This window comes from Chiloscyllium plagiosum, chromosome 11 (assembly GCF_004010195.1).
Source record: "Chiloscyllium plagiosum isolate BGI_BamShark_2017 chromosome 11, ASM401019v2, whole genome shotgun sequence".
Classification (NCBI taxonomy): Eukaryota; Metazoa; Chordata; class Chondrichthyes; order Orectolobiformes; family Hemiscylliidae; genus Chiloscyllium; species Chiloscyllium plagiosum.
In genome coordinates, this window is record NC_057720.1 from 29,531,094 (window position 1) to 29,547,378 (window position 16,285).

Sequence of the window (16,285 nt, forward strand, 5' to 3'; positions counted from 1 at the left end):
AGGAAACAAGGATTACTGGCACAGACTCCACCCCTTGAATTCGCCATTCATCCCATCCGGCCGGGAGATTGGGTCCTAATTAAGTCATGGACAGAAACTAAATTGCAACCAGATTGGGAGGGACCATACCAGGCTCTTTTGACTACTGAAAAGGCGATACGCACAGTGGAGAAAGGCTGGAATCACTACACCAGGATTAAAGGACCGGTGGAATCCTCGGTTAAGAAAGAAGTCTGGACAGCCGAATCGACGGAAGAGTCACTGAAACTCAGACTCAAAAGACTTTAAGTAACTGATTTTTATGCGGACACGGGATAGTTTCTTTTTGATATCTATATATTGTATTGCATGTTAAATCTCTCAGTCCTTCAATACTATTATACTATTGTAGGATGCTGGGGACGCTTAGGGTTACCATATTAGCCTACTTAGTATTCGGATTTTGTCAAATGATGCTGTCATCTCCATATTTGTTATTAACGGTCCCTGAGTCTGAATATCTGCAAGTAATAGAAGTCGATGCTTGCAGTCTAGTAGAATGCGCAGATGTAAAGTATCAGAGGGAGTATATTTCCTCCGAAATCCTTCTTAAGACCCTACCGGACACAGGTTATGGTTCGCAAAAACCGCCACCTGGCATCACTATCCATAGAGCCCCCTTTCGCCCAGCCCTAGACTGTCCTGACAAAAAGTGCCACCCGATAAATCTCACCATCAAAAATACCTCCTCTGAAGACTCCTTTCCCCGTAAAAACAGGTCTCGACCCCTTAGTAACGATTTAAAGATAGTAATGGCTGCCACTGGGAAGTGTTTTTCGGGCTGCTGTTTCCAAATAGCCGTAGGAAACAAAAAACGAGCTAAACAACTTGATAATAAGATACATCCTTTTGCCCCTCCCAATGACCAAAGGTGGTTAAAAACTATAGAGGTGAAGGACTTGAAACAGACCATTGAAATAGAAACTGGATACGGGGACGCAAATGCCTGGGTTGAATGGGTAAAGTTCACTGTTAAAACTGAATAAAAGCAATTGCTATGCATGTGCCTCCGGGAGGCCAGTTGCTCACATAGTCCCCTTTCTGCTCAGGTGGAATCGAAACAGGAAGGGCATGCAATGTATGATAGCCCTGTATCAGGATAAGACTGCATGGAATGAAAGGAATTGTATATCCCTATCTCTAATGTTCCCTCCCTTGGAGAAGACAGATTTGAAAGCTCCCCCCGTTTTTGACCACGGTCGGGAATCACACATCATGTATAAGCTGACGGGGTCAAATCTGTCCAGAGACTTGGGGGAGCTGAGGTTATGTATAGAAACTCAGAATGACACCGAAACGGACAAAGGAGGGAACTACTCAGCACTCCAGGTTCCCCGGGCGGATCTCTGGTGGTACTGTGGAGGCAGAATATTGCGATCTACCCTACCTCCAGATTGGAGAGGGATATGTGCAATTGTGCAATTGGCAATCCCATTCACCTTGGCATTTGAGAAGGAGAAGGTGGTAGTAACAAAGAATGAGAGAAGTAAAAAGTCGTTATTAGATACTTCCTTTGATGATAGGATTTATCTCGACTCTATAGGAGTTCCTAGAGGGGTCCCTGATGAGTTCAAGGCCCGCAACCAAATTGCAGCAGGTTTTGAATCAGCCCTATTTTGGTGGGTAATGGTCAACAAGAATGTGGATTGGATAAACTATATTTTTTACAACCAGCAAAGATTCATCAATTACACTAGAGATGCAGTCAAGGGTATTTCTGAGCAACTTGATGCAATCAGCAGAATGGCCAGGGAAAACAGACTGGCCCTAGATATGATCCTAGCCGAAAAAGGGGGTGTATGTGTGATGTTAGGGGGAAGCTGTTGTACCTTTATTCCAAATAATACTGCACCTGATGGGTCAATCTCTCGTGCCTTGCGAGGATTGACCACCTTGGCGGAAGAATTGGCTGAGAACTCAGGAGTGCACACATCACTCACGGAATGGCTGAAATCATGGTTTGGGAAGTGGAAAGGCATGGTAGTCTCTATCTTCACCTCCCTGATAGTGGTAGCAGGGGTACTGACAGCAATTGGCTGCTGTATCATACCTTGTGTACTGGGGTTAACCCAGCGGCTAATTGAGACAGCCTTGGCAAAACAAATGCCTCTAAAAGATGATCAGGCAGAGGAACTCAACCTCTTGAACAATGAGGGGATGGGTGACCTTAAGGAATTAGCCATTATAAATGAAGTCTCAGGGATGATGCTAGCAAACTGGAAGGCAACATATGAGACAAATGCAGAAGACAACATTTAGTAGCCAAGAAGAAAAAAGGGGGATTGTAAGGTATACGGTTAAAATTGTGCAGAATAAGGGAACAGGTGTTGCTTCTGCAAAAGCTTACATTATAAAATTAGGCTGCTCATGCAAATGCTAAACAGTGAGAAGCGAAAACAGATAGAATTATCTATGACAAATAAGGCAGAGCAATCGTGGAGCGGGATGTACCAGGCATAGAAAACAGAAGAAGCAAAAACAGGTAGAATTATCTCTGACTAATAGGGCAGAGCGACCGTGTAGCAGGATGTACCAGTAACAGGAGAATAGTGTGCCAGTCTCAGGAGGGATGTGGCCAACGGATGGAATTTAGTTTGGCAGGATGATCGCACGAAGACAGCAAACTATGCCAGGATAGTCACATATAAGGAACGAGATAAATAAGAATAAGGGGCAACAGGCTTAGAGTAATGGGAGAAATAAACAGAGGCGGAGAGAAGCTAGACAAAGGTGGAGCGAAGCTAGACCTTCTGATAGGCTACGTGCTACAGTAAAAGTAACCAATGGGGTGAAAAGGGAGGACCAAGAGATGCAGCTGAACAGCATAAATCAGAATGTAACCCTCAGATCGGGATGCTTACCCATTAGGCATCCGTTCTTGCAAGTACGTATCAATAAAATTTGCAGCTTCAGAATTTGATTCGGACTGAAATTTATTAATATGTGAGTTTTGTTTCTCATAAACCCTTGATCAGGAATAGAGGCAAGAAGCCTCCAGAGTGGAGAGATAAATGAGGGGGGTGGAGGGGGGGGGGGGGGGGAAGATGGGGCTAAAAGTAGCAAAAATAGGTGAATGGGGGTGGGGATGGAGGGTGATATGTCAGTGAGGCTAACAAACCACCCTCCCATCCTCCCCTGCCACCGCAGAAATTGCAAAACCTGCACCCACACCACCCTCACATCCATCCAAGGCCCCAAAGGAGCCTTCCACGTCCATTAATGTTTCACCTGCACATTCACCAATGTGATTTATAGTATCTGTTGCTCCCGATGCGGTCTCCTCTACATTGGGGAGAGTGGACACCTCTTCGCAGAGCGCTTCAAGCAACATCTCCGGGACACCCGCACCAATCAACCCCACCGCTCCGTGACCCAACATTTCATCTCCCCCTCCCACTCTGCCGAGGACATGGAGGTCCTGGGCCTCCTCCACTGCCGCTCCCTCACCACCCAATGCCTGGAGGAAGAATGCCTCATCTTCCGCCTCGGAACACTTCAACCCCAGGGCATCAATGTGGACTTCACCAGTTTCCTCATTTCCCCTCCCCCCACCATACCTCAGTTCCAACCTTCCAGCTCAGCACTGTTCTCATGACCTGTCCTACCTGCCAATCTCCCTTCCCACCCATCTGCTCCACCCTCCCCTCTGACCTATCACCTCCATCCCCACCGCCATTCACCCATTGTACTCTTTGCTACCTTCTCCCCAGCTCTCCCCCCCATCCCCCATTTATCTCTCCACCACGGAGGCTTCCTGTCTCTATTCCTGATGCAGGGCTTTTGCCCGAAACGTCGATCTTCCTGCTCCTCGGATGCTGCCTGACCTGCTGTGCTTTTCCAGCACCACTCTAATCTAAACTCCGGTTTCCAGCATCTGCAGTCCTCACTTTTGCCTCCTCACCAAACGTCAATGCAGTGTGATCAAATAGTGAGGGAGGGGGCGGGCAGGATTAAATCAAATAGAGTTGGATGAGGAAATGAAACACTCCACTGCCTGTGGCGCCCACCTCCCTCTGAAAATCTCGAGGGTGTTTGTAGATACCATGTGCTCCTTCTCTAGAGACACCCGAGTTCGGTGTAGCCGTGGAAGAGGGACAGGCAATCGCTATAACGATCCCCTCCACGGCCCGCTGCCTGGACCTGATTCTCCAATTATTTTTTTTTAAAGAACAAATGTCCTTCCTGAACAAGAGGAAAGAGAAAGAAAACTCCTCCTCCAAAAAACCAGAAACCAACAGCAGCCGGAACACACTGACTGTGGCTCAGCCAGCTTGGAGTCAGTCCCCTGAACTGAGGAGATTCTAAATCTCCTGGTTGTATTTTCTTTTTCACATGTTGTGTGTGTGCAGGTGTGAGACACAGTGAAAGACACAAGGTGTACAAATCTTTATTCAGTTTCCATAACCAGGAAGAAAGGAAACACCCCAGTGGCTAGTGACAAGCAATGCCCTTCTTAGAGGGCAATGCTGCATGATCAAAGAGTGATGGGTAGGGCAGGGATTAAATCAAAATAAAGTTGGACAGGGAAATAATACACTCTACTCCCTGCAGGGCCCACCTCTCCATGAACAGCTCAAGGGTTATGGTGGACATCACATGCTCCTGTTCCAGAGACACCCGGGCTCTGACATAAGTGCGGAAGAGAGGCAGGTAATCAGCCCTAACGACCCCCCTCCACAGCCCGCTGCCTGGACCTGTTTATGACCAGTTTAGTCTTCCCAGTATTTCCCTTTATGCAGCATAATTTTTTGTGTGTTTGTCTGTATCTGTCTTCATGTGTATGTCGGGGCAGCTCTATAAGTGGGTTAACGTTCGGGCTTATGCCCGAAATGTCAATTGTCTTGCTCCTCAGATGCTGCCTGACCTGATGTGCTTTTCTAGCACTACACTTTTCAACTAAAGTTTTACCCAGTCAAGTTATATGTTGACAGTTCATAGCTGTTCACCTGTAGCTAGAATCTATTACTAGAATCTAGTAATAAGTACGAATTCTTGTTAAGTACAGAAACAAGGTCTGTGTTTTCTATCAACCTGGGTTTAAAAGACAAAAATTTGGGAACTTTGTGAGCCTTACTGTTTCTGACAACTCCAGAAATAGTGAAGTTTAATTTCCAGTGTGTGACCCCAGTAAGACATAACACATATATTCTGTCAGGTCATTGAGAGATGGTACCCATTTAAATCCTATTATCTTCTCCCCCCACTACCCTACAGAACAACCTGTCCTTCAACCCATTAATATCAGAATCCCTCTTTCTCCCTATATTTAAATTACATGCTGCGACAATCTTTGTCATGTGTGCTGTCTTGCTAATGTGTCAAATCCCATCTGCCTTATCACATTTCTTTCTACCAAAAGATTCAAAGTTGCTGTGACAACACATTTTCCAAGTATGTTGTAGCCAGGAACGCAGAGCCTTTACAATTGACCAGCAGTTGTTGGAAATATCTACAGGTTGAAATTCGGTCTGTTTGACCATGCTATGAAGTCTTCCAAGAGTAACTTTACTGCAAAACCTCTTCCAAGACTCTTCGGATGCTGCCTGACCTCTTTGGATTGCCAATGCCGCACTTTTCGACTCTGATCTCCAGCATCTGCAGTGCTCACTTCCTCCATGCTATTAACAGCCTTCCTTGGCCATCAAGTTCTGTGTGGGACTCAGACTCAGAACTTCTACCTTAGAGTCAGTGGCACTACTACTGGATGACAATACCAAATTGCATTTTCAATAATCACCAATATTTTATTTATATTCTGTTAATGGAATCTCATTGGAATATTAAATTAGAATATGACTGAAGTGTTGACAATGTTCAGATGATTCATTCTGACAGATAGAAAGAAACTATTCCTTTAGTAGAGGAAATCCAAAATAAGAGGAAATATTCTTAAAACAAATAAATGATGGAAATCAGGAAGCTATTTAATCATACAAAGTGTATTGGACAGGTTTTGGGATGGAAGATTTGAAGCTTTAAGACTGAGATCCATAGATATTAACTGACTGTATCAGGGATATGGAGCTAACGGAGGTAAATGAGCATCAATATGACCTAACTGACTGGTGGAGGAGGTGTAAGAGGCCAGATAGTGGACCTCTGCCCCGATGTTTCTATTATTAGCCATTTAAAATTAATACATGGAATATTTCCTCAGCATTTATTTATTGTGGAAAACTACAATAAAATCATTTGAGTCCTTTTGCAAATTCAAGCTGTGCCTTCAAAAATCCCATGTTTAGTTTCAATTTCATGTTTGGTTCATGCATCCAACTAGCTGTTACAGCAGAATATACAAGCATCAGTGGAAAGGAGAAGTATTGAAATGAGTCATACTGCACATTTATTATAGAAAAAAGGTGTCAAAAATTACAATTCAAACTGCTTCTGAAAGTCTCACCACTTGAATTGATATAAAGTCAGGCCTCATGTAGAGATAAAGTCACTCAAAGATAACGCTATATGATCTACCAGGACTGGACTTCCATTTGGGAACCAGGACTTAGATGTAGGAATAGGCCAGCTGGTCTTTTGAGCCTGATCCTCATTTAATAAGGTAATGGCTGACCTGATTCTAGCCTCAATCAACTTTTCTGTCTGTCTATCTCTATAACCATTGACTTCCTTGTCTATCAAAGTATATCTAACTCAGTCTTGGATAGAATTAAGGACCTAACATCCACTGTTTTTTGAGGAAGAGAATTCCATGGTCTAATAACTTTCTGAGAAAAAAAATCCTCCTCATATCTTAGTCTCTTCAGAAAGGATATCGCAGAGCCTTCCGTCATTGCCCTAGTAATTGACTCCAAGCAGAAATGGCATGGGAAGGAAGAAGAGAATAGAGATAGTTTACGAGATCTCATTGTAATTTAAATGTGTAACTTGTGCATGTCAGGCAGAGAAGGCATGTTTAGTAGTTCTCCAACCAAGAGCGTGGGCAGGAAAATGAAGGTTAGGTAGAGAAATAGCAGTACTGGAAAAAGATTTACAGAGCTATGAGGAGAGGAAGCAGAAAATCTAAACTGCACAGCTGTTCCAAAGAGATGGCACTGCACATCGTGCAGAGTGGCGGCCAACTGTGCAGTCATTCCATGATACACCTCAACCTTCATTTTCATGTTTTTTCTCTGATTTGAGTGGGGAGTCAGTTCCCTTGATTTGATTGATTGAATGATTGTTTTCACTGTATTTTGGTACATGTGATAAAGTGTTGTTCAAGGTTTGTGTAAAGATTTATAGCTCAGGTGCCAGTTGCTATGGTTGTGGGTATGCTCACCGGGCTGGGAAGTTGAATTGCAGACATTTTATCCCCTGTCTAGGTGACATTTTCAGTGCTTTGAAGCCTCCTGTGAAGCGCTGCTGCACTGTGTCTTCTGGAATTTATCTGGTTCCGTTCCTGATACTTTCAGTTGCTGGTTCTAGTAGGTCATTCCTGAAGAAGGGCTAATGCCTGAAACGTCGATTCTCCTGTTCCCTAGATGCTACCTGACCTGCTGCGCTTTTCCAGCAACACATTTCCATCTCTGATCTCCAGCATCTGCAGACCTCACTTTCTCCTAGTAGATCATTGTGGTGACTGGTATATTGGGTCTAGGTCTATGTGTTTGTTGATGGAGTCTGTGAATGAGTGTCACGCTTCTAGAAATTCTCTGGCTGTCCTCTGTTTAGCTTGTCCTCTGATCGTTGTGCTGTTCCAGTCAAATTTGTAGTCCTTGTCATCCGTGTGTATGGTTACGAGGGACAGCTGGTCATAGCTTTTAGTGGCTAGCTGGTGTTCATGGATGCAGATTGCTAGTTGTCTGCCTGTTTTTCCTATTTAGTGTTTCATGCCGTCTTTGCATGGAACCTTGTAAATTACACTAGTCTTGCATATGATGAGTATAGGGTCTTCTGATCTGGTAAGCTGTTAACTGAGTGTGTCTGTCAGTTTATGGGCTGTCATGAATCCAAGTGTTTGGAGAAATCTGGCTGTTATTTCCAAGGTGTTTTTTATATAAGGTAGCTTGGCTAATGTATTGGGTCATGGCATCTCCTTATCATGTTGTATGTCTGACAGGCATCTGCAGATGAAGTTGCAGAGGTGTTCTTCTCCTTGCAGTTCGGGGGTGCTGCAATGTGTTGTAACCCTTTTGAACAGGGTCCTAATGCATCTTCTCTTATGTGTGTTTGGGTGGTTGCTGTTGTATTTCAGGATCTGGTCCATGTAAGTGTGGCTTTTCTGTACACTCTTGTAGTGCATTCACCATTCTGTGTTCATTCTACCATCACATCCAGGAATGGGAGTTGGTTGTTGGTTTCCTCCTCTCTCGTAAATCTGATCCTGTGAGCAGAAAGTGCTGTTTTGCATGCTATGCAGGCAGATTGAAACATGCAAAGTGCATCAGAGTAGCAGAGTAGCAGAACAGGGTGCAGAATACAGTGTTATAGCCACAGAGAAGGGGCAGAGTGAGATCAGAATGAACATTTATGAGGTCTGTTCAAAAGTCTAATAACAGTGGGGAAGAAGCTGTTTTGCCTGACAGAAGAGGTTGGAAGAGTGTATAACCGGGGTGGAAGCAGTCTTTGATTATGCTGGTTGCTTTCCCAAGGCAGTGCGAAGTATAGATGGAGTCAATGGATGGAAGGCTGGTTTGCCTGATGAACTGGGCTGTGATCACATCTCTTTGTAGTTTCTTGCGGTCTCGGAAAGAGCAGTTGCCAAATGTTGCTGTGATACATCCAGATAGCATGTTTTCTATGGTGCATCCATAAAAATTGGTAAGGGTCCTTATGGACATGCTGAATTTCCTTAGCCTCCTGAGGAAGTCTGGATGTTGTTGTGCTGTCTTGACTGGCACATCAAGTGGGTGGACCAGGACAGACTGTTGGTGATCATCACTCTCAGGAACTTGATGTTCTTGCCATCTTCACCTCAGCACCATTGATGCAGTTAGTGGTGTGCCCTCCACTCTGTTTCCTGGAGTCAATGACCAGCTCCTTAATATTGCTGACATTGATGAAGAGATTGTTATCTTTACACCATGCTGCCAAGCACTCAACCTCTTCCTGCATTCTGTCTTGTCACTGTTGAAATCTAACCCACAACAGTGGTGTCATCAGCAAACTTGTAAATGAAGTTGGGATGAAACTTGGCCATACAGTCATGAGATTTCCAGTATGCTACCCCAGTAAAGCATGGCACACACATTCAGTCAGGTCATCAAGAGATGGCACTCATTCAAATCCCACCACCTTCTCCCCCACTACCCTGAAAAACAACCTGTTCTTCCACTTATTAAAATGAAAATCTCCCTCTTAGTTTAATCTGGTACTCTTCCCCGAATTCTATTCAAGCCAGAACCTATTTCCCTTTCTACACCATGGAGGTTCTACTTTATCTACCTTTTGTTTACCTGCATTTCCATTTTCCAATTGATTTCATGGAACTGAATATCATGTGGGTTGCATATTGGACATTTAATTCTGCAACACTGCCAAGGTTGAATTTTATTTTCAATATGATCAAACCACTTTTAAGAAAGTAATAAAAAAAGTTTGATGTTATTCACCAGGATGCAAAAGTACCAGTGATAAAATGTTTCAGATTCACTCTGGATAATTTTAATTTTTCTCATTATCTGAAAAAGAAGCATTATTATTTGAGCTGTTCAGTTGACTTCAATGGAAGTCGGACAAGCTCCCAGCATTAAAACGTAACACTACCTTCACTGTCTTTGCAGTTCGGAAAACTGAAGGGGTTTAATTATTTGCTACCATTATTCATTATCCCTGCAGGAAGGGTGAGGTAATAATGCTTTTCCGTGACAGCCATATGGCATTTAATCACTCCTCCAGTTACATCAGAAGCATTTCTTAACCACTTGACGCAATGTTAACATTTGGCTGCAGTAACTGCACTGTTTGACTCCAGTGTTCTCACTTTGATATTGTACTTCCAGTATATTTTGTGATAAACGTTTGAAGCATATTTATTAAAATTTGTCTTTCATGTGTCTATGATTCATCAGATAGTTGATTATTCCCAAGTGGATAGGAACAGTTCGAACAAAGTTTACTCCAGTGGAAAGCACATCAATGTGGTACTATCATTCATATTCAGATTAGTCCTGGAGAACAGAAATGCACTTGGAATTTGTTCACGACAAAGATGTAAGACAGAAGTGTGACTGAGAGGCTTAATCAGTTTCCATATTTGTCATGGCTGTCAAAGTGCAGGACACACGAAATAGTGATACTGATTTCTCTGTCTTCCTAATACTGAATTGCACTGTTCAGTATAGTGGAATATGGATCCTTCATTATCGGACCTGAATTTAAAACATAATCTAAACTGATAGGATGAAAGCCCACTCTGAAATGGTTCTTTGGTCTCTAATTCTGACATAGTCTATTTTGTTCTCAGTGGCCTTGAGGCCATAGAATTAGATCATCAGAATGCAGAAAAAAATATTGCTCTCATTCCTTAGAGAACAGTAACAAAAATGTATTGTGCTTGTGAAAGGTCTGAACAATATGGAGGTATTTTTCTAAGGTTAGTTCATTTATTATTGAAGGATTTTCATCCTTCACACTGAGTATAACAGGAGAAAAATAACAGACAGTAGAAGTATAACTGAATTACCATAAAATTCTTTTGACTGCTTCATATTTGATAGTTGTATATCTTGAGCTGACTTGTGTAGAGACACAGATGGATCAATGATACATTTCAAATGAACGTTGTCTATGTAATTGACAGGGCTGAGATTTTTAAAATATCAGTGCACTACAATTTGCTAATCTATGTGAAGAGTAATAAAATAATAAACAAAGCAATAAGTGAAGCAAGCCAAACCATGGAGAATTTTTTTTTTGATCTGATTATAAACTGCTTCTGAATGTTTGAGTTTGTCTTCCACCAGATGCCTTTTCCAACAGCACACAAATTACAATATTGATTCAGCAAAAAGGTTTTAATCAATGGTTCCAAAAATATATGGCTATTGTGTGTCTACTTTCATATTTTGAAAACAATATAATTTTATTTTCTGAACTTTTGACTGAGCAAAAATGGGAAAAGGACCCATTTAAGGTGGAAGGAATTGCTACAGTTTTTTTAACAAAAACAATTTACTGAAACTCATTAGATCTGGTGTTGACATTGCTGATTTGTTCAAACAGTAGGGGAAAATATTTGCAGATGGTAGGAAACTTGGAGTATGTGCAGAGTGAGATTTGGAAAGAAGCTTATTGATTTGTGCAAATGTGAGCCAGTCATGGATGCCAAGGATCATCAGCCAGCCGCAGATTTCTGTTCCTGGATAGCTAAACAGCTGGTGGGTGTGAACAGTATATGAGAAGCCTTCAGATTGCTGAGGGCAATTGTGTGTGTCTCTGTTTATGCAGCCTGGATTCTGAAGAAGGAGCAAAAAAAACCTACAGATGCTGGAATCCAAGGTAGACAGGCAGGAGGTTGGAAGAACACAGCAAGCCAGGCAGCATCAGAAGGTGGAGAAATCAACAATTCGTGTGTAACCCTTCTTCACAACTGGGGGTGAGGGTGAAGGGAGCTGCAGAGTCCCTTTCTCATTGCCACAGCACCTCTTCAAATCTTCAGCTCTTTGACCACACCGTGAAACAAACTCATCACTACCTCACCACTCCGCCCCTCTCCCAACCCAACCCCCCCCTCCACCCTTTATCTGCAGCTCCCCTTACCCCGACCCCCAACCTGAAGAAGGGTTATATCCTAAACGTTGACTTCCCCATCTCCTGATACTGCATGGCTTGCTGTGTTCTTCCAGCCTCCTGCTCGAATTCTGAAGAAAGCTAGTTATTTTCTCCCACTGGTTGGTGCAAGCTATTGCCTTTAACTGGTACTTAAGAGATTTTGTAGTTAGTGTACTGATTGCCCTGTGTCTCCTGTGAAGAAGTAAAAGAGCTTGGAGAAAGGAGACTGAAGAACAGGAAGTCTGGCGAGCTGGAAAAAACACTTCAATGACCCCAGTGGGCTCGTGCTATTTAACCGTATTTCCCAGCTTCTTATCCCTCCACTCATAAAACCAATTTTGTTTTGTTTGTGGGTGTGTGCATTTGAATGCGTAAGGGTTTTAAAAGGCAATTTCAATTTTAACTTGAACAGTCAAATGTTGACAGTTCATAATTGTTTACTTGTAATTAGAGTCAACTTATTTGGAAGAAATAGTTGTTTTGTTAAGTACAGGTCAATAATTATTGTTACCTTGATTTTAACAAACAGGTAGGTTAGGGACCTTGCCATGTTTTGATTAAATTATGAACTTTTGTAGTGACCCTGGGAATAGTAGTTCTTGAGAATTAGTGCACTTTCCCAAGTCAGTCATAATAATAAGTAATTTTACATGGCCTAAGGTCCGACAACTGGATTTCAATGTTATAGCCTTATTTCTAATCCAAGCAGGCATTGCAGCCTGCTGAAATAATTGAGAGAACATACTGGGTAAATTACAATAAATCACTTCCATTTAGAGTGATAAGCTTCAGAACTGCTGTAAAACTCTTATTCATATATTCTAGAAAACAATTACAAAATAGGAAACAATAATTGAACACAGAAAATATTGTGTGGGTAGTGGAAAACTAATTTAAAAAATTTGAATGGCTGCACCAATGATGAACAAATTAAATACTTCATGTGGTACTTTGCAAAGGTAATATTCCAGCAATAGTTCTGAAAATTGGGCTCCAGAAGTTGCCATGCACCGCGTCAAGCTGTTCCAGTAGAGCTAAAGTCTGGCATTCACTCAGCCATGAAAGAAAATTGCCCAGCTTGCCTTGTGCATAAAATGCAGGACAACTCCAACCCTGCCAATTACTGCCCCATCAGTTTACTCTCTAATTTCTATAAAGCAATGAGAAGAGGTCATCATATACACTGTTAAACAGCACTTGCTGATCAATAATCTACTCGCTGATGCTCAGTGTGGGTTCTGCCAGGGCCACCAGCTCTTGACCTCATTGTAGCCTCAGTGCAACCTTAGACAAAAGAACCAAATTAGAGAGGTGAGATGAGAGTCACCACTGTTGACATCATGGCCACATTTGAAGAGTATAGCATTAAGGAGCCCAAGCAAAACTGGAGCCAATTAGTAACCAGGGGAAATCTCTCTGCTGGTTGACGCTATACCTAGCAGAATAGGAGAGAAGCATTGTTGTTGGAGATCAGTCATCTCTGCAGGAGTTCCTCATGGTAACTTCCTCGACCCAACCAGGTCCAGCTGCTTCTTCCATCATAGGTGGAAATGTTGATTAATGATTGCGTATTGTTCACCACGATTCACAAATCCTCAGAGAGCAAAAACAAGTTCATGTCCAAGTGAAGCAAGGAAAATATTGAAATTTTGGTTGAAAAGTAGCAAGTAACATTCACACTATGCTAATGCAAGGCAATGACCATCTCTGACAAGAGAGTATCTAACCTATCACCCCATGACATTCAATGGTTTCACCATAACTGTATCCCCCATTATCAATATCCTGGCTTAACCATTTAACAGAACTGAATTAGACTAGTCATATATATATATATACTATGGCTACAAGAACATATCATAAGCTAATAATCTTACAGTGAATAACTCATTTCCTGACTCCTCAAAACCTGGCCATCATCTACAAGGCACAAGTTAGGAGTTTGAAGGAACACCTGTCTGGATGAATGTAGCTCCAACAGTATACAAGACGCTTGTGCCATTGAGGACAAAGCATTCCATTTGATTGACATCACTTTTACAAACATCTACTCCTGACTGCTGACGCACAGTAGCAAGATTGTGTACCATCTACAAGATACCTGCAGAAATTTAATAAGGCTTCTTAGACTGTACCTTCCACACCCACAACCATTATGATCTGGAAGGACAAGGATAGCAGATACATAGGAACTCCTCTAAAAATTTGTCTACAAACCACTCATCATTCTGCCTTTGAAATATATTGCCATTCCTTCATTATCACTGCATCAGTCCTGAAACTCCCTCCCGGACAGCATGGGAGTACCTACATCAAATGGAATCCAGAAGCCAGCTCATTGCCTTCTCTTAGGCATGGATTAGTAAATGTTGGCTTATTAACAATGCCCACATTACAGAATTATTATAGTGTTGAAGGAGGCCATTTGACCTATTGATAATACTGGTTATATTATCTAGTCTGGCTCCTTTATCTAATGCAATTTTCTTGCCTTTTCTCCATATCCCTGCACACTACAAATATCCAAATAGCCTTTTACAAACCCAAAGATCTTTGCCCTACCTACCCTTTTCAACCCCATGATGCTTTTGAATCCTTTGTCAGATTTCCTCTCAGCCTACTCATCTCCAGGGAAAACAATCCCACTTTCTTCAATTTATCCTCATAGTTGAAATTTCTGATTCCTGCAATCAATCTAGTAAATCACTTCCACATATGATCATTTTATATCCCATTACTGCAACACTTGATTCACATATGAGGCATAGCCATTAACAATTTCAAAGTGGCATTGTAGATAGTTTGTAAGGGATTTGGAGAACACTGAATAGAAATGTATTGTGCAGAGCCAGTTCTCTATGATGACTCCTCTACTGGTACATCATGCAGAGAATGGTTATTGAACACAATGGTATTATATTTCATTTTACTTTGTATATAGTGAATGTTGCTAACCTTTAGCATTTGGATCTTGAAATTACCTGTGCTACACATCACCCATTAGAACTTTCTGATGCTGCATTACATTACCAGTCCCTGTACAATGTGATGACAGCTCACACTTTATCATATTTCAAGGTCTTACTAAACTTCCTAGCAGGAAAAAAATATTGTGTGATGAGAGAGGTTTGGATAAATTTCTATTGAAAAAACTGTTAGAACGTTTTGCTGTAGGGAATGGTTGAGACAGAGACAATATCATCTTAAGGGAAAATTGACAAATATTTGAAGCAGAAATCACAGAGAAATGGGATCACATTAGTACATTGAGTAGCCTATTCCTGTGCTATGAATTTCTATGATTTCACATAACACCTTTCTGATAATGTCAAAGGCATACTGGTATTTTCAAGCCACTTCCAAATTTATATTTGTATTGTCAAATTATTTTTTCATTCCTTTTTCTTCAGCTCCTGCTATGCAATAAATCATTTGATAACAATGGTAACGGATATGTAGAACTCTCCAGGATTTCTACCTCTTGCTCTTAGTGATAACAGTAGACATTACCTCTCCTTTTGACAGCTTTGTCATTGCTTCTCTAGGAATGTTTCTTCATCCCAAAATCAGGAACATAGTTTGTGGAGAATAAAAAGAAGCAAAGCCACATTGTACCACTCTGTGATACAGCTGTTGCATTAATCCTATGATTCAGTTAATAGCCGGCTGAATTTTCCTACATCATTTTCAGGGAGATTGATGGCGGGTGGTCCACTATAGCCCCTATTGACTTCTCTCAAGCAATCATCTGCTCTTCCACTCAGTAATTATTCAATCAGCCTCTTCGGCAATTGTGCCGCTGAAGAGGTGGAAGTGCATATTGTTACTGGATCTTTATGATGTTCACACTATTGGTGCCATATAGAGTTAGAGATGTACAGCATGGAAACAGACCCTTCAGTCCAACCCGTCCATGCCGACCAGATATCCCAACCCAATCTAGTCCCACCTGCCAGCACCCGGCCCATATCCCTCCAAACCCTTCCTATTCATATACCCATCCAAATGCCTTTTAAATGTTGCAATTGTACCAGCCTTCACACTTCCTCTGGCAGCTTATTCCGTGCATGTACCACCCTCTGCATTAAAAAGTTGCCCCTTAGGTCTTTTATATCTTTCCTCTCTCACCCTAAACCTATGCCCTCTAGTTCTGGTCTCCCCCACCCCAGGGAAAAGACTTTGTCTATTTATCCTATCCATGCCCCACATAATTTTATAAACCTCTACAAGGGCACCCCTCAGCCTCCGATGCTCCAGGGAAAACAGCCCCTGCCTGTTCAGCCTCTCCCCATAGCTCAAATCCTCCAACCCTGACAACATCCTTGTAAATTCTTTCTGAGTCCTTTCAAGTTTCACAACATCTTTCTGATAGGAAGGAGATCAGAATTGCACGCAATATTCCAACAGTGGCCTAACCAATGTCCTGTACAGCTGCAACATGACCTCTCAACTCCTGTACTCAATACTCTGACCAATATAGGAAAGCATAACAAACGCTTTCTTCACTATCCTATCTACCTGCGACTCCACTTTCAAG

The 16,285-nt window shown here is 42.1% G+C and overlaps 1 protein-coding gene across 1 annotated transcript; it reads left to right on the forward strand.

Annotated features, from left to right (window-relative positions):
• Positions 1-392: 392 nt before the first annotated feature.
• On the forward strand, positions 393-2,497 carry LOC122554756. The gene is given in 2 exon segments (XM_043700128.1): positions 393-1,018; positions 1,020-2,497. Coding segments are annotated over 2 exon segments (1,905 nt in total). The 3' UTR covers positions 2,299-2,497.
• The last annotated feature ends 13,788 nt before the right edge of the window (positions 2,498-16,285 follow it).